At 42.7% G+C, this 27,542-nt stretch overlaps 1 protein-coding gene across 8 annotated transcripts in view; it reads right to left on the bottom strand.

Annotated features, from left to right (window-relative positions):
• The window catches only part of Ankrd11 (ankyrin repeat domain 11), a 152,082-nt gene that overhangs the window by 13,659 nt on the left and 110,881 nt on the right, over positions 1 to 27,542 (bottom strand). For 4 of the 8 annotated variants that reach the window (XM_085681856.2, XM_048437490.3, XM_085681857.2 and 1 more), the window contains exons 3-8: positions 21,545 to 21,689; positions 13,920 to 14,058; positions 4,029 to 4,199; positions 3,648 to 3,851; positions 2,532 to 2,674; positions 312 to 459 (exon numbers count right to left, since the gene is read on the bottom strand). In XM_085681856.2, the coding sequence (XP_085537982.2) occupies positions 312 to 459; positions 2,532 to 2,674; positions 3,648 to 3,851; positions 4,029 to 4,199; positions 13,920 to 14,058; positions 21,545 to 21,631 (892 nt within the window). In that variant the 5' untranslated portion in view covers positions 21,632 to 21,689. Of the gene's footprint in view, positions 1 to 311; positions 460 to 2,531; positions 2,675 to 3,647; positions 3,852 to 4,028; positions 4,200 to 4,643; positions 4,741 to 13,919; positions 14,059 to 21,544; positions 21,693 to 27,542 lie in introns of those variants that run through there. The other 4 variants (XM_085681861.2, XM_085681860.2, XM_048437496.3 and 1 more) reach the window with 3 other exon arrangements.

Below are 27,542 nucleotides of genomic sequence, written 5' to 3' on the forward strand. Positions count from 1 at the left end.
CAGAAGGGGAGACTGGCTGGTTTTGCTTCTGAAGAAGCACTTTACTTTAGTCACATCTGAGGCCAACCATGGGCAGAAGGAACCCACAGGGCTTTGTAAGACACAAGGCTGACATTTGAACAAAGTGCAGGCATCCTGACAGACACCTGGAAAGCTCCTGTATCTGGAAGTTCCTGAAGGCACAATTTACTTTGTAGACCCTGTGTGATAATCTGCAGGAGAATATCATATGTAGACGCTGCACGGCGCTCCCCCAACAGCGAGTATAGAGCCTCGCCCACCCACTCACATGGTCTGTCTGCCTGGCTTACCAGTGGAACTCTCCTCACTGGAAGTGTATGTGCCTTTGCCTAACAGGAGATTCACCATCGTTGGGGAATTGGCTACTTTCAACGGTGTCTCGCCTTTCCTGTTGCTTTGTTGAGGGTTTCCGCCATACCGTAACAACAACTTCACCACCTACAAAACATTAATAATGGTATTAGCAGACTATTTGAAAAGTAGTTACTCTGCCATGCCTGTAGAAAGCTATAGTCCATTCTAAACCCTGCTATGGGGGTGCTGTATGTATGTGGTAGGGTCTCTAGGTGCCCAGCAGAGCTGTCCTCTTTTGTGAGCGTTCCCTCCAAAAGTGGTTCACTTCCTCCATGTTTTCTTCATCTCTCCTCCTCGATGTGCTACCTCTTCCCCAAAATCTTCTTATACAGCTCCCGTCCCACCAAGAAAGAGCTGGTCGGCAGTGCAGGTCCGAAGGGTAGGTACATGGGGAAGTTATCTTTGGAGGACAGGGGTGTGGAAAATAGAGGAAACAAAGACCACATTTCTGTAAGCTGATTTATTTATTTTCATTTACATTAGAAAGTAAGATAACTCCTCCTTGCTTGATTTTACATGCATAAAGATGGTTACATGGGTGACAGAAACATTCAAGGTGACATTTCAACAGCTCTATTCAACCATTTATAATCAGCAACCTGTGTTTATATGGCTGAGAGAGAAACTCACTCAACTCTAGTGCAAACATCCAGTTTCAGTCTACCCTCAACTGCAGTTCATTCAGGCTTTAATACATACTCTTGTCACTAACAGTGTTTCACTTCAAGGTAATGTTTTGCATTGGATCATCAGCATGGAGAGTTTTTAATCATATTTAAGTTTTTTACTGCTGCTGTAACAAACCACCAAAATTTGTCTTACAGTCTGATGGAATCGGTTTCACTTGCTTGGCTTACATCAAGGTACAGATAAAGCTGTCTCCTTCTTTCATTGTGTAGATTGTTGTTAGTATTTGGTTCCTGTGGTCCTGGGACCAAGGATCTACTTCTCTGCTGTTAGAGGTCATGAATTTCCGCTAAGACCAGCAATGCAGGCCATGTTCCTACTAGGATGTCTCTTCCATCTCCTTGTTCCAGCCAGGAAGAGGGGCTTTCAAAAACTGCCTTTTGGACCACCCCATCCATATGTTCTCGTCTAGGAGGTCACTATTGTATTCACCTCATGGTGTTCCCATAGCTTGTAACATTTTATATAATTATAAAAATGTAAAACTCACAGAAGTGTGGAGATTTAGATAATGGCCCTTGCCCCCCAGTTTTATCACCTGCTAGCTCACAATAAGCTTTACTCAAACTGCCCACCTGTCAGGGCATTGTGTTTTTTACAAGTCTCAGACATAAACTTTTCCAGTACATTTTTATAAAAGGGCTTAAAACCTGCAAGCAAATCAGCCATCATGCCATTATCTCACCTAAATATTATATATATATAAATCAGTGTCAGTTTTTCTGGGCTGTCTCATTAATCTTTTCATTCAGAAGCCCTAACCCACAATGATTTACTCACTGTGTACCACTGGGTTCTTGGGGAAATCTGGATCTATAGGGTTTTGGTACCTCTTAAAATAGTCAGACTGGGGCTGCTTTATAGCACTGCTAATAACTTGGGCAGATCTTTTCCTCTTTATTCTGCTTATTGTCCTGTCCCCTCAAAGAGAGGCTGGTAATGACGTCACTACTGCAACCTAAGACTAAGATATGTCTACCACATCTTAGGTGTTTCTTGCTGCAAACCTACAGGAAGCCCTGTCCCTAAGAGATGAAGTTCTGACCCACCACAGTAATCTAATTTTGACTATAACCCCATGTGCTGACTTTACATCACAAACATTATCCTACCCAAGACTTTGGAGTGACCTTCTGGATGGGATCAGTATCAGTGGTAACAGGGATGCAGCAGCAACTCATAAAGCTATCCAGCCAGATTAACAGAGCCAACACTGTACATTTAATATAGTGCTATTAGCCATCAGAATTGAGAGGTTATCCAGGTACTGACGTAGGGCAGAATGAACAGCTAGGCCTTAGGGCTGAAAAGGGGATTGGGAACAACAGGGGACAACAATGACAACATAAAACTCACTTCCCAGTATCAGAAAATGTGAAAACTAGCTAAGACAGAGAAACATGAAGCTGTAGAATGGTCCAGAAGTTAAGGACAGAGCAGCCACTGCAGGGCCGCAGGGAGATGCCAACCTTGTAGTGCCCGTTGTTGGCGGCATCGTGCAAAGGCGTGTCATCATCCAGCCCCTTAGTGTTCACCTCTGCACCAGCGGCTAACAGCTGCTTGGCGATGTCATAATAGCCCCGGTTACAGGCCTCATGCAGCGCAGTCCAGCCTGAAAACAGAAACTTAGGGTATTTGTTATGTAATCGCTGAAAACTTGGTTCCTGCATAAACTGTAGTGAATGACAACAGGTGTGGGGTAGGAGAAAGAAGTAGGGGGTGCTGCTATTTCCTAAGGAGTGGCTCTCTTGGAAAGTAGGTTACACCCAGAGAAGACATCAATTTTTTTCTTGTGGTGCTTTACACAGTGTATATCTAACCTGCTAACTGCAGATTTATATGTACAGCACTGGCTGCCATCACTCAGGAGGACCCTGGGCTCTGGCTGGGTGATATAAGGACATTATAGGCAGCTCCCACGTTTCTCAAGAGAAACTATTTTAAAATAGTTACTTTAAATAACTCTAAATTAGGCAGAATCAGATAATTATAAACTAGGCAATGGAGAAATCTAAGGTTTCGCACAAAGGTGATTTTGCCTGAACCCTTCTCTCATTGCTTTTTCCTTCTGAGACAATCTTATTAAAAAATTCCTTGAGAATTTCATACATATACAAATGTGTGTATACACACATACACACACACACACTGTATTCTGATCATATCCCTGAGGCCTAATACTTTCCGCTATCATTGCACATGAACACATAGTTCTCCTGCAGTGTTGCATCATGGTGTGGGGTATCCCATCTCAAAAAGGCAGACAGTGTTCTAATCACAAAATGGCCTATAGCACATCTGGGGAGGTATCCCCACTTATGTCCATTCCAACCTCTTTAGGAAACAGCATGAGTGCTCAGTCTACAGCAGAGTGCCTTCTGCTAGAACAAAGCAGGTACTTTTTAAGCACCAGAGCAAAACCCTCCAGGAATATGCCATGTGGCAGACCCATAGAAGGGAAATATTTAAAGCTCCCCCCCTTTGCTTGCGTAACAAAAGCCAATCAAGGACCTGAAATACTTTCCCAGAGACTCAGCAGCAAATCACACTATGGACACGAGGCCCACCCTCCAGGCAAGACTTACCTGCAAAGTCCTTGACACTGACATCTGCGCCTTCACTGATGAGCTCCTTGATGCGCCGGGCATCGCCCCTGATGGCTGCTCGATGCAGACGTGTCTCTCCTCGTTCGTTTCTCTTATTTACCTTATCTTTGGTTTTTGAGGCAGAGTTGGGGGTCCCCTTCTGACACACTGTAGACTGGGAGGGATGCTTTGGTGTTGTGTCTACTGCAAGCCAAGCAGGAAACAAGTAGGACATTATAGAAGGCAGTTTTTTTTTTTCATGGGAACCTCAAGAACCCAACCATTTTCATGAGGGAAAGAGAACCCACACAGGATCCACTGCCAAGTACAGCCACTCCCTCCGTGTCCAAAAAACTACTCTGGTGCCTGGGGCTCACTCACCTGGGCTATTTGCAGACTCCTCAGCAGTCATCTGCATGAGCAGAGCCACCTGCTGACGCTCTGAGAGAGGGTATCCAGCTCGGATCCCAGACAGCCCCATTCCGAATAGTAGCCCGGACTTTCGGGCAACAGGCTCCTTCTTGATCCGCTTCCGCTCAGGACCCTGCTTCTCTGTGTGGCAGGTGAGGGAGAAAGGGAGGGGAGACTTCATGCCCAATCCTCAGAGCTGGATTTTAAATTAATGTTACAGAGCCCCTTCATTCCACCCGACAGCTTTAGAGCAACAAGGAAGGTCTATGAGGGGAAGTGACAGTGCTGGGAACACCGACATTGCCCCACTCTGTGAGAGACACAGTATAAATACCCTGTTGTCAGCCCATCGGATCTAAGTCTTGGTCTCCACCAACCATTTGCTCCCTACAGGCGCCACACACAAAGGCAGTTAGATGGTTCAACACGACTGACCTGGCCCACATGGGACAAGTCTCTATTATTAACACGTGTCTGCAATTAAACTCCTTCCCAGCCCTCCTCCAAACAAACAGTGCAGATATAAAATGGCAGACACAGTTTAATATATGTAAATAAATCAAGGCCAACTTGTCAGTACTGTACCTTTCTTCTTGCTTCTAGGAACCTCCATTTCATGCCATGGTGCTTCGAGGACCGTACCAGCCTTGCAGTACCACAACATGGACTGAGCTGGAGGCATCTAAAGGCATCAACACAGAGCACTAACAAGAACGATGTAACAGCTCAGCTGTTCCATCTTAACCGCCTCCTAACAAGCAGGTCCTGGGTGCCTCTGACCGGTGACAAAATGCCCTGCCTTTCTACTGGAAAGACTGTGCTGCTGCTCTTAAAAGAGGTGGGATGTGGAGAAAAGACACTCCAGAGTCCATGGTTTGGGAACACAAAGGCTCTCACTTTGCTTCTTGCCTAGCAGCACCTCCACTGCAGTGGAGATTATAGGGGTAAGCCCCTGAGCAGGGCCAAGACGGGTTCAAGGTTCTCCAGGTCACAGGGTACAAGCTACACACCCTAGATTTGCCAAAGTCTAGCAAGGGGAAAATGCTGATGAGGCTCTCACTGGCGGTAGTTTTCTTCCCTTCCTATCCAGGAATAAACTAGCTTCTGCAATCAGTGGCTGACTCTACAGTAGGTGGTGACGGCTCTAAGAAAGCAGCCTCCAGAGATGACGTGACTGCCTGTCACTGAAGACTCTCTGGTCTTCAGCTTGTTTGGTTTCATCTGCACTTTTGCATCAGCCTCAAAATCATCCTACCAATTTTCTATCAAACTGTTTGGCTTGCTTACTTAGAAGATTCTTAATCTGACAAGCCTATAGGCAGTGACATTAACAACTCATAGCAAAATGCCCCCTAAATACTCCAGGACACCATCAGCTAGTTTTAAACAAGCCATGATGTACAAATACGAGAAAGGGGGAAAAATTAAGAATATGAGAACAAAATGTCAGAAAACCATGCCACTCTTAAAGGCTATACATAGCATCACATACTCCTAGCTGTGGTGAGCTCTGCTTTTGTGCAGTATGTGGTGAATATCTTGCAGGTTAGTATGTCCTCAGATCATAAAGCATACTTTTGATTGCTTGTTTAAGTTTGGCACTATGCAGAGTCTCAAATGAGCCTCCCAACCCTGCATTTTGCTTTGTTTGTTTAAAATGGTCTCACATTTGAGGCCCAGGCTGGCCTCAAACTCCCAATCCTCCTGCCTCCACCCCACACAGGGCTGGAATTATGGGCATGCACAGATATACCTATACATTTTGTTTTGTTTGAGAGGGGGGGGGGTCTTACTATATAGCCCTAACTGACATTGACCAGGTTGGCTTTAAATTCAAGCTTTAAATTCAAGAGATTTAGCCTACCTCTACTTCCAGTGTAAAGGTGTTTGCTACCATGCCTGATCACATACCTGTTATTTTAAAGATAATAAAGGAACCTAGTAAAGATGTACTAGGCTAGCATTCTGCGGCTGGGAGCACACCCTGGGCTTTTTCCTCGTGGGGAAACTAAAAACACAAGACCTGTCTGTCCTCCAAAACAGTTGCTGCCAACCAGGGGACATATAAGCTGGGAGGGGTATCAGGTCTAGACTTTTTTTTTGGGGGGGGGGGGGCGTTTGAGACAGGGTTTCTCTGTGTAACAGCCCTGGCTGTCCTGGAACTAGCTCTATAGATCAGGCTGGCCTTTCTGTGCTGGGATTATAGTGCCACCACTGCCTGGCTGGTTCCTGTAGCTCAGTGACCACTCACTCTCACTCAGCCAAAAGGAGCTCTTAAAGATGCTCAGGGTCATGCAGCACTACTAAAATAGTACTCTGTTCACCTCCCCCTGAAGAACTTGGTTCCCGAGTACAGCAACTTCTCACAGTCAAACATCTTAGAACTTCACTTTCTTGTCCAAATGTGAGTGGGTAGGGATGGGTCTGAAATGTGCTTTCCTCTTCACTATAAAAGTGGCTTTCTCTAAGCACATACAACAACTGGCATCACAACTGTCCAATTTTACTCCCCAGCTTCAAAGGCCAGCAAACTTGAGTGTCTACCCGATTGAGACACTATATTCAGATTCTGGGTTAAAAGATGGACACCAAAGAAGCCCCTGAAAGGACACTAAAAGTTCTGTCATATGCCATGGTTCACAATATACCCAGGTTTAGTGTGTCCAAAAATGGCGGAGCTACCTGACATGGATACAGGCTGTGTTGCAGATGCCCCTGCAGCAGGATAAGCTACCTGCATCCATTACTACCATGAATAGCCTGGCAGTCTGGCTGACCTGAACTGTGTGCTCAGGTTACCTAGCTCCACACCCACTGTCAACAGCTGTATCCTGTCTGTCAGAAGGAAACAGGGCAGGAAGCAGGAACTATTAAGTTTCCACAGACAACCAGAGTTCCTCTGACATTTTATACTGATTTCTGTTTCTATTATTCAAATGGAAGCAAAGTAGACTTCATATTAATTCCAAATGTTATTTGCTAAATTGCTAAGTAGAACACTGGTAAGTCCAAGGCAAAATTTAGTCTATGACACAGTTGAATCACAAGTACAACCTAAGCCTATAGAAGGGCAGCAGGGAAAGGTTGGCCAACTGATCCAAGAGTCCCCTTTAAGACTGCTTCTTAGGCCTTGTTTTGGGAAGAGCCCAAGGGTAGAGAATCTGAGAAAATATAAATGTGGGAGAGGGGACCCAAAGAGCCTGCCAACACCTAGGGAGAGACCTCAGTGTGGCAGTTCTCTTAGGCAGACATGAGCTTGGATGATCCTACTTCTCACCTATAATCAACAAAGAATGTGACAGTGCTCTGCTTTTCTACAGTCTTTGCGCCCACATGTCTCATGCCAGACCTTGAAGGAAAGACACTTGTGTTTTACCACTCAGATGGAAAACACAAGACAACAACTTCCTAACTTGTGATTGGGTCACCCACTGACTTTCTTTCTATTTCCCATCACCTGGACCTGCTTGTGTGGCTTTCAGGGAGACTGGACAAAATACACTGGCAGCCTATTATGACTGACTCCTTTCTGCCATTATATTTATTAGATGCACAGTGGTTTTTGGCAGCAAGGACAGACTGTGCTCTCCCAGGGACAGATTCCTTGAGTGAAGGGACAACACATCCAGTTTCCAGCTGTGAGGGTAGCAGAAGCCTATGACTCTACCAGTGCTATTCAACAGTGTCTTCTCTGCTCACTGACCCTGATACATCCTCAGGAACTGATAATAAATGTTCCTATCTATACTTACTCTTTTCTTGCTTATAGTTCATTACACATTCTGAATGTTTCTCCTTCATGCTCCTTTACAGTCAGCTCTTCTGTGCCTGCCTCCTCTCCCCTGCAGCTCTAACCAGATTCATTAACCCTTACTTTTTTCTCTTATCTCTCATATTTTCTACTTCCATCTATGTCTCAGTACAGGAAATTTGTTCAGCTACAGTTAACTCACTGGTTATTTTGTGGGTGCTTGTCTGTGTAAGTGTATATGCTATACAGAGGTCAACCTTGGATGATGTCACAGTGCAGCTTTATCTTTATATTTTATCTTTTTGCAATAGGGTCTCTTAATGGCCTGAGGTTTGTTTGCCAAGTAGGCTAGGCTGGTTAGCCAGTGAGTTCCGGATATTTACCTGTTTACACCTTTCCAGCTCTGAAGTTAGAAATATGTGCCATCAAATTTAGCTTTTGCACATCCTCAATCTTGTGGGAGTTTTACTCCCACTGATTCTTTTTTTAATGTCATATCTAATAAACCACATAGTCTGGCCAGTGAATTTTTTATTTTAGTGATAGTTTCATTTTATTTCTTGTGTCTGATCTTATTTTTTTTCTCCTATTATATTCTACTAGTTTTCATTGTTAACATTCCAGGGTCTTATTCTAAATTCAGCCCTCGAAGAGCTTTCTGAAACAGCTTTCTTTTCTGTGGTCTATAATTCTGCCAGGAAGTTCTGGCATCCAAGAACTTCGGTAATGACCTTAAACCTATTGTCCTGCCAATGTGTATGGAAGCACAAATCCAACCCTACTAGAGGAAGGGACAGGTTTCAGAAGAAAAGCCTACAAACCCTCTTTAGAATTATTAGCAAAGACTGGGATCTTTCCTTGACAGACAAACAAGTGTCATCTAAAGACTTCATTTTGTGGGGATACTGTGGTGTCTGAGGACTTCAGGGTAGAGGTCCAATTCTGGGGCCTGTAACTCTGAGTGAGGTACTGTACTTAAGTTCATTTCACAGTGTGAGGTTTGCTTTTGGCATTTCTAATTCTAGACTTTTGCAATGAAACCACTACACCTCATCATGGAAATTGTAACTCTTATTTGCAACCTCAGAATCCAGATGCCAGTATAGTCTTGATTCTACTCTGTAGAGGAACAACTTTCATAGTGATATTTTGAAATAGCTGTATATTCCTTCTAGGTGCTAATTAGACTCTCTCCATAGAACAGTTTCACACCATTCCTAGATATGGGTAAAGCACAGTGAACACCAACGCTCTTAACAACTCTTGTTTTTACATATCAAAAAAACCCAACAATGAAACCACCACCACCAACAACAACCCCACAAAAAACACACGCCTCCCCAACCAAATATTTGACCTGGTCCTGGAATTTAAAGTACAGTGTTTCTGGTTACAAAGTCCCAATAGTGGACAAGATACACACTAAGCCATCAGCTGCAAAAAGGAACTCCATCTACCTTACCTAAGCCCTGGGTTACATTGTGTGTAGAGGGTTGACAGAGTGCTGGTCTCAGCAGCCCAACCTGAAGCACAATCATTACCTTAAGTAATGGTGTTGATTGCTAATTGCACTTCTGATTTACTGATGTTTGTCTTTCATTTTTGTGAGGGTCATAATACCCGTGCTATGACATCCCCCATCCCCTGAGTAGACTCTTCTATTCTTGTTACTCCTTCTTAGAAATGGATTAGCCATCTGTAGGGGGGTAGTGAGGTCAGATACAAGTCAGACCATGTCTTGGCCTTTGTGACCTCTGCAGATTGTTTTTTCAAGTTCTAAACCAAGGTTAACATTTAAACTCACTGCACATGCTGAAGATTAGAAAATAATAAAGCAACAAGTTCAGACATCTATCAATCCTGCCTGGCTAGGATAGCTGCTGCCAGTTAGTTGGGGGCAATACCCCTTCCAATATTCAAGGGGGTTTGTGTTTCACAAATCAGAACATGACAAATGGGAAGGCTGGGGCAGAGCAGCAAAGGCAAGGCTCAAAGTCCCACAGTGTAGACAGAACCAGGACTAAACTGCCTGGCTCCTGTACTTGCCTGTCACTTTTCCTTTTACCTTGGCTTATTTTGCTGTCTCCTTGCTATAAATGCCAAACAAAAGCCCCAACCCTTGGTATCAAGGATGAATTATGCCATGGGTTTGCTCTCCAGAGCAATTGCCACTGAATTTGAACCAAAAAGAACCTTCTTTGCTAGTTCATGATCTCCTTTGTTGAAGAAAAAAAAATGGCTAGGTCTGGATATGAAAAATGGCTGAGAAATACACCAGACCAACCACTTTTCAATTACGTAAAATATTTTATTTGGATCTATTTCTTCACAAGTAGTCACATGTGGTTCCTAGGCTAATCTCATACTCCTCACTGGGCAATCCTAGCATGCTGAGCTGAGGCTGCTGGTCTATAGGTCATAGCTGGGGTATGCCAGAAAACACCATGTTCTCACAGTATTTTCCCTGCCATGACTCCGGCTAGTGAGTCAGTGGCCTGGTAGACAGGATGTAGACTCTATTCTCTCATTTGCCACGGTCCAGCATCTGCCAATTTGCAGCCCACAGCAATGACCACCTAGTGAACAAGTTTTGGTGGAGAAGCCTCCTTAGCCCAAACTCACTATCTCTTATACCAAGCATTCTGAGTTTCATGAATTCCTACACAGTTAATGGCAAGAGACTAGAAAAAAAAAAACTGAGGGAACAAGACCTGAGGAATGAACACCTAACTGAATGCCTAAGAACTTATGAGTCAACATGCTGCACAAACCTTGAGGAAAGAGTCTTGTTCAAAGGTATAAGCAATACCTTTTATTCCCTCCCTTATTCCAAAGAAGCACTGGATATTGGGAAGAGGCAATTGTTGGCTCCAATATTTGACATATGCAACGGAGCAGGTGATTTCTGTGTGGATCCTAGAAAGGTAAGTGGCTATTTACAGATTTTTTAAAAAATTAATGAGAAATTTTCCAACATAAAATGGGAGCCAGACATCATATAATTCAATAACAACACACAGAATTTACCTGCCTCCTAAGTGCCAGGATCAAAGTGCAAGTGCCTGCCACAACACCAGGCCACCATGAATATTTTGGTGCAGAAACTCTATAAACTATAAACTGAGACCAGACCAAGACAGCAGGAGAAAGAGCTTGTCAACAGGTCAAGGTGGTGTCTGTGGTCAGTAACCATGATCTGGTCTGGAAGAGGTCACAAGGGAGTGGGGATAATCTAAGATGGGGCACTGACACTGGGCTGCCTGGTTTTCCTATACAGACAACTAGATCTGCTTCCAGTCTTGCCAACATGTCACAAGGGTCAGTTGTTCCACTGCTAGCTGTCAGAAATGTATTTTCCCGGTCTCTTCCCCTGCACTACCAACCCTAAAAAGAGGCAATGCTTCTGGATATGCTCTTGTTCACAGCTTCCACGCATTGTGATGACAATTATGTTGCACCACCATACAAAAGTACAACCTTGGGAGGGCAAGCTTTTCACCAGGCTGACTCACAACAGACAAAACTGTATTGTTCTTGGCAGGCTGCCCTCAGTCCTGACTAAGCACTGGAAGGCCGCACCTCCAGTGGGCTGGGTCACATCCAACAGGGTCTGGGAAACTGGAAAACAATTTGTATGGTTTGGTGGTCTGAGGCTAGCCAGCATTTTGACACTTGAGGGCGCAGCAGAGAAAGCTCACTATTTGCTACTGGGAATCCTGGTGAGGGCGGGGGCATTCCTTGTGTTTCTGGGCTAGGCCACTTATGTCATCAAGGATGAGTACTAAATTGTACATTATCAGCAGAGGGCGCTGGAGAGACACTGTAGAGTCAGGAATGGCTAAGCTGTTAGTCTGGGGTTTGCATTTACTCATAATAACATAATCTCAGAGGTAGAATGTGCTTAGTATGACTAAGCCAAACACTTCGAGGGAAGTCTGAAAACCCTAAGAAGACAACCAGAGAGATCCTATCTCATTCACTATTTTATCAAGTTAAAACTCTTACAGATGCCAGCACTTTTCCAGTTTCTGAGCCAAAATAAAACTCCTTTACATGGGAAAAAAATACCCACCACACAATCCTCACCTCCCCTGTTGTGTGTGGAGGCTATTCCTGAATAACGTGGTGGGTGCCCCTGCAGAACATCCTGCAGATAGGTGAGAGCCTTCTACTCCATCAAACACCATCTCTAAGCTTCTTTGGGGGAGAAGGAGAATATCTTAGGTATATAACTCACCTAAAAGTGCAGAAGAGTATAAGAGAGAGTAAGCAGAACTCACCAAAGGAAGACAAAGATTCGCTAGCCTTCTAAAGCTATACTGCATATCTGTAATTCCAGTATTTAAGAGATGAAGGCAGCCTGGGAAATATTATGAAAACCCATCACAAAACAGGGAGATATCTAAGGTTGGGAATGCAGATCAGGGGTAGAGATTTACATACATAGGTTCTGGGTTCTATTTCCAGTGCTACAAAAATGAGTAATAAACTAGTAAACAAAGGACTTCAACCTTGCACACGAACATCAGTATCATCTCACTGGAATGACTAGTGTTATTATACTAACAAATCAAATTCACAAATGTTATTAGCCCTCAAAATAATAGTAAGCCTAGAGCAGGGCATACACACATTTTAAATATTATGTCTACAGCTCAGTTTTGATCGAAAATACTTCCAAATATATTTCCGAAGTGTTCTAAGTCTCCCTAGCTGAGCTCCTGCTGGTGTGAACATGCACAGACTGATAGTACCCCCCACTCCTCAGCACAGGTTGAAGAATGACCACAGAGTGCAGAGACTCACAGAGGCACATCACTGATAAACATGGTAAGAATTCTCTCCAGCATGACAATATGAATCACCTTTCACAAGTCACAGGGCTCTCCTAGGCAGCACAAAGATTTGCCTCATTAACACTTTACAGCAAGACTTTCAGAGAATGTACGACCACTTCAGAGGCCACTGTCCAAAACACCAACAGTCAACAGGGAATACCACGCTTTGTAACAATCAAATCAAGAGAGAGTCTTCCCCCTCTACACACACACAAAAAGGAAAAAGGCATTCAGGTTTGATCTGGTTTTCTCTGGGTACATCCCTATGAGTTCCAAGGAACGGTGTTGTCCCCTCTACCCCCAACCAAGCCTCTCCATCACAGCAGAAAGAAGAAAGCCTGATATCCACATATTTCTGCTTTTTCTTGGAAACATCTGTGATAGAGAGAATGGAACATTCATCCCTGTCCCTTCTTCATCTAACATCTCTACAAACCATCCATTCCCAAACACCAATAAATTACAGGAATCTTGTGCATCAACCCAAACCACGTCCTTAAATCCTAGGCAAAGATTAAAGTGTGTACTGTCCCTAGAAGGTAGCCTCATCTCAATATCTTTAGCAACCTTGTCTCATGCCCAGGACACTGCCTCAGTATACATTTCTGGAACCCGAGACAGGCCTCAGCCATTTTGGTGTTTTCCTGCCCCATAAATTATTTATTTATTTAAAGGGGGAGAAAGAAGGGAGGGAGGGAGAAAGGAAGGGCTTATTTTGGCTCACACTTGCAAGGAAGGAAGGCGCGGGGGGGGGGGGGGGGGGGACTGAAGTCAGATGGCCAGTAGAGGGGAGGAGTGCTGTCTGGGTACAAAAATCATCAAACACAGGAGGATTTGCAAGCCAGCAGCAGAGACCAGGGTTCTTCCTTGAGTAGCCCAAGACAGAATCAAATTGGGAATATACACAATGAGGGGTAATAACCCCAAACTCTATACATGCCCAGGTATACTCCTGTTCTGAATCTTAGATCTATTCATTCTCAGGAAAGACTCAGGTATACTCCTGTTCTGAATCTTAGATCTATTCATTCTCAGGAAAGTCCTGGTAGCCCTGCATCTTTGCTCTGTATGAACTTCTGGAAAATATAGCAGGGAACAAGGACCTTTGCAAGTTTGATATCTTCAGATGAGGCTTTTCTGTTAATGACATGGGCTCAACTTGGAGGAACCATCACTGCAAAGGCTGGTGCAGCAGCTACAGCAAGACTCTTCCATGGATTCAGTGTTAACCGGGAAGGGCAAGGGATGGGAAAAGTGGCCCCTGTCTGGTACCTGTGTCCGAGTCTTTCTGCTCTCCATTGGCCCCCACGGTGAAGGGCAGCTTCCGCTTGGTGGCTCGTTCTCTCACCTCCTTCCCTCCATCACTGCGGTCCAGCTTTGGAGTCTTGGTTAGAGAAACTTTATCTTTATCCTAGAAAAGAAAGTGACACTTTCACATATAATTCCCAAATTAATTCCTCAAATCAGTTATGACTTTGCTTCATGGGCCAAAGAAAGCAAATCTGTTTCTGGAGCTATTATCGGCCACTCCTGTTTCCGGCCACATATGCAAAGCCAGGAAGGCTATGTTGGTGACAAGGACTAAAAAGATAAAGATGACTGTGGTTTGGCATTGACCAAGGCCCATAGTACATGCTGCTCATCCTGAAAGCTGTGCAAATGAAGAAGGAGCAGGTTGATTTCTGTCCCATACTATTTCCGAGAGGAAATATTATTAACGAGGAACAATGAACTCTCCCTACAATGTGGAATCAAACTCTTCATCGTAACTCTCATATGGAAAAAGTGCTGACAGGGGCCTCTAAAGGTGCACACTCACCTTGTCCAAGGGTTAAGCCCTCAAGTGACTCCAACAACCTTGCATCCCCTTTCTGTGCCCACTGAACATTGGCTGAATTGCAGCTTTGCAGTTCTGCTCCTGGGTGATATAATGAACTCTGCCCGTACTTTCTACCTCACTCCGTGCCAGAGATACTGGAAGGTAGCATATCTATAGGTAAGAAAAATTCAAATCTATGTACCTAACCATAGCTACTATGCAAGAGGCTAGAAGGAGGGTCTCTCTTACAGGGTAATAACCCAGGAGCTTTATAATTCTGGCCACTTATCTCTACCCCACCACACACACCCACAACACATGTACATGCCAACGCCAGGTTGGTCATGAGTAAGTATGGAATTTGTTTCATCAAAAACATCAGTATGGGCCAGGTGATGGAGGCAAACACCTTTAATCCTAGCACTTGGGAGGCAAAGGCAGGTGGATTTCTGTGAGTTTGAGGCCTTTTCTACAAAGTGAGTTTCAGAACAGCCATGGTATGAAAGAAACCTATCTTTAAACAAACAAACAACAAAAACAAAACAAAAACCCAGTATGGATTAGATGCAATGCACCCCCTCCAGAAGTCTAGAACCTAGACACACTGCACATGCACACCTACCATGTAGATTCTGAAAATGTGTCATACAAAAGCAAGTCTGTATTTGAGGCTCAGGTCACACGATATTTATACACACAGAACATGGAGTCATGGGGCAGGGAAAACGTGAAGAATAGCTAAACATCAAAACCCAGGCGCACACAGAACATGATGGTGGGAGCAGGAGGTCCCTTCACAATGTTGCAGGTGTGTTATCTACACTATAAAGGGAAACTTGTCTGGCAAAGCAACAGTTAGCACTGTGACCACTACACCCAGACCCAGGAAGAACTAGAATCAGGCTGACCTGAGGGAGTCTACAGTTGAGGTTTATCAATTCCAATCAACACCTTGGACTGGACATGGAACAATCAGTTCTGAGTCTTTGGCCTCTCTAGCACTCATCACAGAGAGGGGCTCTGGCCCTGACTTCCCTCACAGATGGTGCTATCCTTTATCAGAAAAGACACAAACACATACCTGCTGGAGCACATGAACACTGAGGTATGATAGAACCTAGAGGCCATTCTGCAAACACAGCAAACTTAAGACTGACTGGTAAACATCATTCATATTTTAAAGCAAAATAGAAGGGGCTGGAGAGATGGGACAGTAGTTAGGAACATTTGTTGCTCTTGCAGAAGACTGGGGTTTGACTTCCGCCACTACCATGGTTCACAAATACCTGGAACTTTAATTCCAGGGTTCTGGTGCCCCTCTCTGACCTCTGCAGGCACCAAGCACATACATGATACATAGACACAAATGAAAGCAAAACACTCAGTGATAAAATGAATAAAACCTAATTTAAATGAATAAACATAATTTAAAAATTAAAAAAAGCTTTTAAAAAAACTATTAGTGAAAAAGAAGCTGTATTTGTGTGTCACTTTAAAGTTTTCACATTAAAGCCGACAGATGCAGGCCTATTAGAAGAAACATGTCATTGGAGGTATAACTTTTAAGAGTGTTTTGTCTGTCTTGTCTTCCTCTCCTTTATTCCCACTTAGAGGTGAGCATCATGCCTTCTTGCTATGATGCTCTCTCTGCCTCATCCATTCCAAAAGATGTGGGGCAAAAAGACTGAAGACTAAACCCTCTGAAAGTGTGAGCCTCTTCCATTGCCACCCCTGTGCAAACAAAAAACCAAACAACAAAACATAAGCCACATCCACACAAACAAAACTTTAAAAGAAAATTGGTGGCGGGGAGTCATACTAATACACCTGGCACTCTACCTAAGCCACATTCAGAGCTCAACAAAGAACTGAATGAATGCTTAAAAATGAGGTTCTAAAGAGTGAATCTGGACTCAAAATTTTGTTCTGCAACTGTGAAAAGACAGCATAGTTCCAACTAGTCTGAGCATTCCCCGCTAGAAATGAGACTAACTGTAAATGTTACAGAATGTTTACTTCCAACTTGTAAGTTGGAACTTCAAGTCTGATCAACATTTCCTGTGAAACTGTAATATGTCATAAAAATGGTTAAAGTGGCAACAATATGGTACCTAAAACAGCCACAGCCCTGACCCCTTTCACCCAATGTATTGGGCTGTGCACACATGGTACATACAGAAAAGCTTGCCTTAATCAATTCCATGACTTTCATTATAAAAACTGCAGAGAGGAAATTTCAGGACAGAGTCAATGTATTTGGAACTTTGATTCACTGGCCAGTGACCTTAAAAGCAAAAAACAAACAAACAACCAAAACATCAAAAACAACAAATCCAAAAAACAAAAAAAAAGAAAATTCAAGAGGGGCAAAATACTATACAGGACACCAACAACCTAAATTTGTGAACCAAATCATTCTACATACTCTTGTAGAGAAGTTCACCCCCTCAAAAGCAGCCCTAGCACCTTTGTGACACGCACTTCAGTGGACTCTGTTCTAGTCACTGGATCCTGATGCCACACATGTTATTACTGCATCTTTATATTAAAATCAGAGCTTAAGTTCTCCAACTTTCAAGGCAGTTTTAACTACAAAAGGTCCTTTGAATGTCCAAGTGAACTTGCAAGGATTTCAATGGCTTTATGGTGAATTTATGTACCACGTGGAAAGCGAAGCACCTAAAAAGACAATGAATTTTCTGATGTGGGAGTCCCCTCTGTGTGCTGTGATTACCATTAATGAATAAAGAAACTGCCTTGACCCGTTGATAGGCAGAACTTAGGTAGGCGGAGAGGACTGGACTGAATGCTGGGAGAAAGAAGAGCGAAGTCAGAGAGACGCCATGGATCTGCCTCTGGAGGTAGATGTGCTGAAACTTTGCTGGTAGGCCACGACCTCGTGGTGATATATAGATTAATAGAAATGGGTTAAATTAAGATGTAAGAGTTAGCCAATAAGAAGCTAGAACTAATCGGCCAAGCAGGATTTAATTAATACAGTTTTGTGTGATTATTTCGGTTCTGGGTGGCCGGGACAAACAAGCGGCCCTCCCACTGCAGTTTTCTGAAAATTCATTAAATACAATTTTATTAACTCTGCCTACTTTAAAAAAAAATGATTTCTTTCTTTCCTACCACCCTCTTCTTTCTAGGACAAGGTCATATTCTGAATTCCTTGCTGGCCTCAAACGACCAGGTTGATATCAAAAACAGAGATCTGCACACTCTGCTTCTTGAGCCTCAAAGTTAAAGATGTGTACCATCATGCCTGGCAAGATCTATTTCATTTATAAGTGTATGTGTGTGATAATTCATATGAATGCAGATGCTCTCAAAGGCCAGAAGAGAAAGATGAGTTTTTGATTTTTTTTTTAAGAAAGGGTCTTACTTTGTTAATGTATTACAGCCTGAGCCTGAACTCTTTATACTTTTGAGAGGATTACAGATGTACCATCACACCTAACTGTAAATATATTTTGCAATTTTAATCCATGACTTTTCATTAATTATATTAAGAAGTAAATTTTATAAAAAGGATTTGCATTGCAAGTCTTATAGCTTTTGTGTAAATTCTTAGGGCATTTCCCTATAGATATCTTGGGGGAAAAAAAGGAAGTTTATTCTCTCCTTTCCAATCTCTTACATCTGCTTCTGTAGTCTTGATACTGTGCTAGCCAAACCTGGCAGCACAATACTAGGTATCTTTCCAACAGTGGAGATAATAGCTATCTTTCTGCTTGTTTTCAAATTGATACAGATAGCCCACATAAAACCCGAGAGGGCTTAAAAGGGAATTCTAGACACTAAAAGCAAGTTTATCTGCATTCCCCCTCTCCCCCTGATTGGCTTCGCTTGAGGTGGCATGCTGTGGCTCCTTTAAGAGAGGTCTTACTGATTCAGCTGTAGTAGTTGGCAAGTTTGGCAGCTTCCCAGCTGTGGGCGATACTGCTAGCCCTAACTCTGACTCTTTTGGGAAACCAAGCATTTGGATGGGGTTTGTGAGTAGCGTGCTGCAGCTTGCTTGGTGGCAACGTGGACTGGCTGTGTTCCTGGAAGTGGGGCAGTCTGCATTGTTCAAAGGCACAACTGGCTCCGCCTGGGCAAGACAAGCAGGCAGTGCCATATTTCCACTATTAATAATGCAGTTTAAGTTTTAAGAAGCACTTAGCATTTTAAGAAGCGCTCCTGGACAGTAAAGAATTACAGTTACACAGTAGGAGAGATTCAGATCTAAGAGACCTCAAAATGGGTTAGTGTTGGATAAAAGGACGTAGATTTGGAAGAGAGAAAAAAAAAAGAGTACAGAGAGTTGGAAAAGAAGTAAATGGTTAAAAAAAAGGTAAAGTATTTAAAGAGACAGAGTACAGTCATAGATTAAAGGAGTAAAGAAAATTAAATATTAAAAAGTAATAGAGTAAAAAAAGCCACTTAAAGATGAAATATGCACAGAGAGTCCGGATTATGTATATTATTGTGATATATTTGAATTTTTGACTATGAATGAGCTAAGGACAGAGAGAGATTTCATTGTATGGGCTGCTAAGCTAAACCAGCATGTATATTATAAAGGTATCATGACTTCTAAATTTGGGTCTAAGGATATGTTGCTTTGGAAAAGAGGTTCTTCTCTTGTTTCCACAGAAGATGAGAACCTGTGGAACAAAAGCCAACCAGGGGACTTCTGTTTGAGGATCTAATATGCTCAAGAATGTTTGGCATTCCTATAGCCACAACATGTGTGTCACTACTGGAGAAGTGGGGACTAAACAGGACTCTGGGAGGTTAAGAATGAACAGCTAAAGTACTGTCAGAGGATAATGCTTTCAGGCACTGCTTGATCTGAACAGGGTAGAAGGGACCAAGTGGAGAAGCCACTGAGGTTTTTAATGATTTGCTGCTCGACAGCACTGGCTAGTCCCAGGAATGGTTTTGGGAAAGAATCCAAAGCATGACTAGTTTTTTTTTTTTGTTGTGGAGCAATACTAGGGCTCGACAAGGAGCTTTGATATTGCAAAGACCACTAAATATTATGGCATACACAGTACACACACACACACACAGAGAGAGAGAGAGAGAGAGAGAGAGAGAGAGAGAGAGAGAGAGAGAGAGAGACAGACAGAGAGAGAGACAGAGAGAGAGAGAGAGAGAGACAGAGAGATCTTAAATTAAGTGATGTACTAGCCTTGAGGGGCCCAATTAAGCATAGCAGGTGCCCACCCAAAGATCCTCCTTATGTTAACCAAGTCTGTATAAGATAGGTTCTCAGCTAAGAAGCTGATTCAGAATGCCCTTGGAGAATCCCAGGAGAGGCTGCTTTTCACTCTCTTTTCGGAGGGTTTATGCTAAGATGCAGATAATCATCTGTCACAGGAAAATGAGAATGGTTCTGAACTGGAATGAGAGATTATCACTTCTTGCTGAGTTGTCAACAAGCAACCCTATTGCTCTCAACATAGCATGGTCAACAGGGCAGGGAATTTGCTGGTTCCTATGTCAGTTTAGATGTTGCAAAGGTGTTGAGTACATCTTCGCCACATGCCAGCTTGTACCACTAATGGGTGTGTAGCAAAATATGTAACAGAACCACATGCTCTTTCCTTTCACAAATACATCAAGTGGCATGATTCACTTGATGGGGGTAAAAATGTAAAAAAATGGTTGCTTTTGACAACAAGCAACTGTATCTGAGGAAATGAGTTCAGAGGGTAATAGTTCAAGCCACTGTAGGGTCCTGTCAGCAGCAGGTCCTCCCGCATGATTCCTGAGATCCTACGTACTCTCCTTAGAGACTACATCATGGAATCCTCTTACTAAGTTCCACCCTGAATGATCAGATGAACTAGGAAAAATCCACTAGTGCTAAGCACTGCCAGCAGCATCACACAGTAATTTCACAATTACCATCAATCTCCAGAAAAGATCTGGCCCTTTGCATTATAGTATAAGTAAGCAATCAAACAACAACAACAAAAAATAAGACATGGCTATCTTGTTGGAAAACAAAAAACAAACAAACAAAAAACCTTAAATCAAATTCATGTACACTGCCCATAGTCAATACATAATCCAGGTTTTGCAGTCTCAATACTAACTCAGCACAGCTCAACTTGTGTCTTCTCAGTTAACAATAACCCAAGCCAACCTGAAACATCCTGGACCTGAAACAACGGGAATTATTTATTGTTATGAGCCTAATTTCATATTGTTAGAGCCTAATTTCTACAGCTTTAATCGTGGATTGTTGCAGCCTACTACTCTCACTGGGACCTGATTAGACCTTCTGACCCGTTCACACCTGCATGTCAGGCCATGAGACATACACCTGACAGGCATCACTTCTTCCATGACAACTTCTAAGATCCACACACTAGAAGAACTAAATATTCTGAGCAGAGCTTCTTCATCTTTTGTCAGTCTGGCCACTGACTGGCCATTGATAGGTCCAATCTTTATTTTTCCCAATCTACACCTTAAATCTATTTGGTGCTGCATGAAACCCAAGCCTAATTTTGGTCCTGGTCTCTTACAGACATTTTTGGGAGGGGGGGGTTCTGTGACTTCTACTTACATCACTTGTGTGACCATAAGAAGTTTCCACACAAAACAAGACAGCCAAGCAACACATAGATCCCTCCCTCCCTCTCTCTCTCTCTCTCTCTCTCTCTCTCTCTCTCTCTCTCTCTCTCTCTCTCTCTCTCTCAGTTCACTCTCCAGAAGGTAGTAGAAGCTCTCTAGAATTCTTTACCAGAAAAAAAAAAAACAGCAGTCAGGCAAGATGCAGGGCATCTAAACTGAAACCTCAAGAGGCAGTGAGGGAAGGGGGAGAGACTTGGGATGTAATAGGTTTTGGTAGTTAAGTACAAGGTGTTCCACACCATCACATAGTTGAACTGTTATTCCCTAGGGAGTCAAGCTAGTTCTGGGTTCAAAGACACCACCAAAGAAGTGATGAGGAGGCCAGGGCAGTAGCCTGCATTAAGACAGGAGTATAGCTTGTGTCTAAGTAAGAGATCCCTCCAAGGATCAAATGTAGTTTATGAAAATAGGGAGAGAAGGAGTGGGCGAGCCCAAGTGTTACCTTTTTCCCAGTTTGTTTCTCCACCATGTCGTTGCTGAGAGAAAAGTCTTCTTGCTGTGGTGTTTTAGAACACCCACCCTTGGGCATCGTTCTCCTCCCCTTACTTGATCTTCATTTATGCTGCCATTGCTTCGTCATCAACTGTCTGCTTCAAAAGAAAAGAGAAAGCAGGTTTAAAAAGAAAAAAATAATAATAATACTGAAACCAAAGCATAAAATCTGGCCAATTTCATAGGGGTACCAAACAGACTGCTCACCCAAGATGTGCAGTTGCTTTGACCTTAGTAGCCAGGAACTTCACCCTGGGTAGAGAGCTGAGCAAGGAGGGCTATTTCAAGAGGCAATTCCCCAGATTATCAATAGGAACACTGGTTATGCTGCATGATGGGGAGCAATGTAGATAAAGAACTCACAACAGGAGAACAAAGTGAATTGTTAGGATCCTGAAAGTTCATTCTGGGGGACAGCCATGAGTACATGATACCTGAACCCATTTAAAATAGAAAAAAATTTCACAATTAGATGGAGCTTAGTGATCCCAGGGACTCTGCCCTTTGTTCTTGCTCTGTATACTGTCTTTTCTGACAAGCAAGGACAGTGAATGCCCAGAGCAGAGAGTGTCCTGGCCCTCAATTCCAACAGATCATAAGCTCAACTTCCAACATCTGATACTCATCAACTTCAAAACTTTCTTGTTCTTCACACCACTATGTGGAAGGTAGAAAGAGAAACACTCTACTTTCCATAAAACACCAAAGATATTGGTTAAATCTGTAATTCTCAAATAAAATAAGAGTGACATAAGCAAAGGACAACTACGAGGGAGTCCCTAGAAGATGCGCAGGCAGCTTCAAGATCCTACTCCATGTTCAGGGAGACAGATCTTTCATCTGGGTTTGAGGTTCTGGTCTCTGCTTCTGAAAATACCTTAAGACACATGCTTTATTTTCTGTAACTTGAAATCCTAAAATGCTTATGCAAGCCAACAGCTCCCTCATTCAACCCTCATGGACAAGCCAACAGACCCCTATCTTAACCACTCAGGATAGTTCAGAGGCAGTCAGAGACCTTCCTCAGAGTATTATCCAAACTAGCTGAGCCTGACTGCTCTGTCCTGCCTTCCTCCTCTGTTGGGTCTTCTGACTGGCAGTGGGTTTGCAGCTGTCTTTGGTGCCTATATATGGAATACGCTTTTCACCTCAAACCTCATTCTGGATTTCTCTGTGGAAACACTCTCAGAACATGTTTCCAGACTCCTTACATGTGTTCCATGTTTTCTCCCTACCAGGAGCTTCAGTTATTCTGACAGGACAACAAGGAAAATAACATTTGTTTTCTATTTTTCAGAGTCAATGTATCCCTATACTTCATATACAAGGCTATGTGGAGAGTGAGGCAGGAGCATCACAAGTTCAAGGCCTACTTGGGCTACAGATTAGCTCAAGGTTAGTCTGGACAACTTAGTGAGACCTCATGTCAAAATAAAAGAAAAATTATTTATCATGTGTCAAAAAAAGGCACAATGTTTTAAAAGTTTAACTAGCACATGGAAGCCCAAGCATTATAAAAACAATAGTAACATAACACAACAAAATAAAAACCTTTTTGTCAGGCAGCCAAGCCACATGCATTGTTTTGGACTACTTTCCCTTAGTAAGACACTTAGGGCCATGCTAGTCAAAGCACTTTCTGATTGACTCATCTGAGCCTATAGATAGCAGCCTCACTCTCTAGTTCCTCCTGTCTCTATTAAAGTCATGCTTTTGATCTATCCCTGTAGGAAAGATTGCTTCTAAATCTAAAGCCCTTTGGTGGTGGTGGTGGTGGGGGGAGATGGGGACATGGCTCAATGGGCAAGAACACTTGCTCTGAAAGTATGAGGGCCTGAGATAGAATTCTCAGCACTCACATAAAAAGTCAGGCATGGCTGTGCAAGCCTCTAACCTAGCATTCATGTTAAGAGAGAATACAGATGTGAGATCGGCAGATCCTGGGAGATCTTTGGCTACAAAACATAGCCCAAATGTTAAGCTTTCAGTTCAGTGAGATACCCTGTCTAAAGGTAATAAAATAATGACAGAGGAAGATATTGGATGTGCCATTCTAACTTATACATGGGTGTACATCTGCACACTCATATGGATGCAACACACACCCCACAATACATACACACAAAGACCCTCTTGTACAATCTCATCAAGATCTCATCTTATTTTTCTGTTATAACTAATAAATAACGCTTGAAGTAGTTTACCGTATGTTTAACTAGCCTAAGAGCATTATCTAAAGTTATTTGGGGGAGTCAGGCAAGCATCATGGTTTATGCCTGGAATAGAAACACTCTGAAGGCTGAGGCAGGAGGAGGATCACCAATCTAAGGCCAGTGCTGGCTACATAGCAAGGAGCCTGGGTTGAAGAGACTGTTGTAGTCTGGTTTTGTTGCTGTGAAAAACACTCTAACTAGGAAATAAGCTTATTTCATCTCATACAGTCCATCATCAAGGGCTGCTAAGGCAGGAACTGAAGAGCAAAAACCATGGAGGAACAATTCTTACTGGCTTCTTCTATGGCTTGCTCAACTTGCTTTCTTATATAACCCAAGACTGACTATGGGGGGGGGGGACGGACCTATCTGCCCATAGTGTGTCAAGCCCTTCCACATTGAGCAACAAGAAAATGCCCCCATAGATATGCCCATAAGCCAATCTGATGGAGGCAGTTCCTCAATTGAGGGCCCCTCTTCCCAGATTTGTGTCAAGCTGGTAAAAGCTAACAAGCATAGAAACTCAAACAACAAAAACAACTTTATTTATTTAAAGTAAGGCACAAAGCTGGCCAGGCCATCCACTGCCTGATCACACAATCAGCAGGAACAGGGTGCTCCCATCCATGTCTCTTCAGTGCATGAGGTCAGAAAAAGCATGTCTTTTTCCATGTGTAGCTGTGATTTCTGCAGTCTGCATTTTCTACTATAAAAGTGAGATGTGTAAGGTCCAACTTGGTGGTACATACCTTAATCTCAACATGTGGGAAACAGAAGCAGGCGGAGATTGAGGCCAACTGGAGCTAAATATTGAGACCCAAGATTTTGGATGTTGTTTTTTGTTTGTTTGCTTATTTGTTTTTATAGACAGGGTCTCACTAAGTAGCCTTGGCTAGCTTAGAATTCACAAGTAGAACAGGCTCTTGGAGATCTGCCTGCCTCAGTCTAAGTGATGGAACTAAAGGTATGTGCCATCATGCCCAGCACTCATTTTGTTCTGTGGTACAGAACAAACTTGGGCTTAGCAAAGCTGGGCACGCGTTCTATTGATGAGCTACATATTTCAGTGCAAAGGGCTCCACAGCAATAGCACCAGAAGTGAATAACTTCTCTATCTCAGATCTTAGCTCTGACAAGAAAGAATGCACAAAGCATTCTTCCATTCCACCCTGTGAAAACAGAAGCCCTCTGGCTCGAGATTATGCTATAGAATAAAGATTAGCATTAGCCTCCTACCATCCCAAAATTCCACTCCCCTGAAATAATCAACGACACAGAAATAAAACTATAGGCAGCTCTCTGACAGCAAAGGTAAAGAAGAACCCCCCCAAACTAGGTATGTGACAAAGTGGAAAAACCATAGTCTGTGGGAATTTTCAAGAGGGTGAGGAACTCCATGTTCACAAGATGGGAGAAGGCTGTTCTCAACTTTGCTGATAAAATCTAAAAAGCAAGTCCAGATGTAAATAGTATCATTGGCATCTATAAGTCTAGTGCCTTTATACTATTTACACACACCACCAACCAAGGAAGGTCTGTCAGCCATCCATAGGAGATATAGCCATAAAAAGTAAGAGAGCTGTTAAGAGGAACACTAACATAAACATGGTGCACAATGCAAGGACAGAGTACAGAGAATTCAGGATTTTAAACTCCAAAATAAATCTGTTCATGCTTAGGAAGCCTCGGGTCCACAAACACAAGAGGGCCATTTAAAAAAAAAAACAAGAATCAAAAACCACTCCAAGTGCTGGTATAGTCAAGTAAGTTCACTAAGGAGTCTAAAAGATTCAGAAATTAACAAAAAGACAAACATTTTATTAAGCTGCAGCTAACATCACCATTTGTTTTCTTGTTACAGGATAGAACCGAGGGTCTCTTGCATGCACCAAATACTAAGCTACATCACAGCCCCATGGCCTTTTGTCAGGCTGTCCTAACTGCAACTGCCAGGACGCCTATTGTGTGGTCTCTCTGGCCCTTTATGAGTCTGTTATAACCTCTGCTGGTGCAGGGGTCCTTAAAGCTTCACAATAGACTACTTTTCAGGGTGTGTGAGGTCAACATATTTTCAAGATACTGTTAAGATACTATGTGTGCATTCCATGGTACTAACATTGTAAAAAAAAGGAAGGAAGGAAGGAAGGAAGGAAGGAAGGAAGGAAGGAAGGAAGGAAGGAAGGAAGGAAGGAAGGAAGAAAGAAAGAAAGAAAAAGGTGGCAATGGAATGGAGGTAAGGTTTTCAAACTCACTGCTTGTCCTAGTTTGCTTTTCTGTTATGGTTAACCAAAAAAAAAAAAAAAATCTATGGAAGAAATAGAAAACCAATCACCAAAACAAGTCAGAACAGACACTCAGGTAGGAAAGTCAAACAGAAACCACAGAGCAGTGGTTCTCAACCTTCCTAATGCTATGACCCTTTAATACGGTTCTTCGGGTCCTGTTGATCTCTAACCGTGAAATTATTTTCACTGTTACTTCAAAACTGTAATTTTGCTACTGTTATGATCATAATATAGGGATTGGAGAGACAGCTCAGCAGTTAAGAGCGCCTGCTGCTTTCCCAGAGGACCCAGATTCAATTCTCAGCACCCACATGGCAGCTCAAGACTATCTGTAACTCCAGTTCTAGGGCTCCTGGCAGGCTCACACAGACACTAATGGACACAAACTGAAAATAGATCGCTTAAATAAATTATTTTTATAAACCTACTATGAATGAAATCTGAAAAATTCTGACTCAAAAGATTGTTTTTCTATTAAAGAAGTCATTTGCAAAACTGGAAATATTTACTATATATGGAGCCGGCAAAAAAAAAAAAAACCCTCTTACCCAGAATATATAGTTACTGCAAATCAATACAATAACAAGACTAAGGTAAGGGAGTAGATGAAACTTTTCAACTTCACTATCCAGAAAATACAAACAAAAACCAAACTAATATACTGAGTATTGGTAAAGACACAGTAAAGAAAAGTCATCAATTCAGAATTATAAGTCAATAGAATGAATCTGTCACCAACTATTCTTATTAAATATAGTTATCCTATAATCTACCAATTTAATCTGGAATACATTAAAAAATGCAAGTCAAACACATTAATAGGCAGTACTTGGTGTTCATAAAGGGTCCAAAATGGGCTGGATGTATTGGCTCATGCCTTTAATCCCAGTACGTGGGGAGTTAGAGGCAGGCAGGTGTCTGTGAGTTCAAGGCCGTTCTGGTCTGCATAGTGCATTTCAGGACAGCAAGAATGAAACCCTGTCTTGGAAAACAAAACAAAACAAAACAAAACCCAAAAGGTCCAAACTGGTGGCATGCTGCAACAAAGTCACAATGTTATCAGAATACTGAACAGCAGAGTAAATAATATGAAATTAATCGCACAATGAAGTTGAGAAAAGGGAGTAGGCAGTGGTGGCATATGCCTTTAATCCCAGCACTCAGGAGGCAGAGAAAGGTGAATCTCTGTGAGTTTGAGGCCAGCCTGGTCTACAGAATAAGTTCCAGGACAGCCAGGACTGTTTCACAGAGAAACCCTGTCTTGGAAAAAATCGTAACCAAAAACAAAAACAAAAAAAGCGAGATAATCATTATTTTACTGTAAATGAGTATGAAATTTTCATTTTCAAAGGTAAAAACAAAAAAGCTGAATAAGCAATGCTGAAAAGATGGCAGATATTACACCCTGATGGGACTGACTCTAGACAGTAGAAGGAGCTAATGATAATGA

The sequence above is a fragment of the Myodes glareolus genome, chromosome 22 (genome assembly GCF_982192425.1).
Source record: "Myodes glareolus chromosome 22, mMyoGla1.1, whole genome shotgun sequence".
NCBI lineage: Eukaryota > Metazoa > Chordata > Mammalia > Rodentia > Cricetidae > Myodes > Myodes glareolus.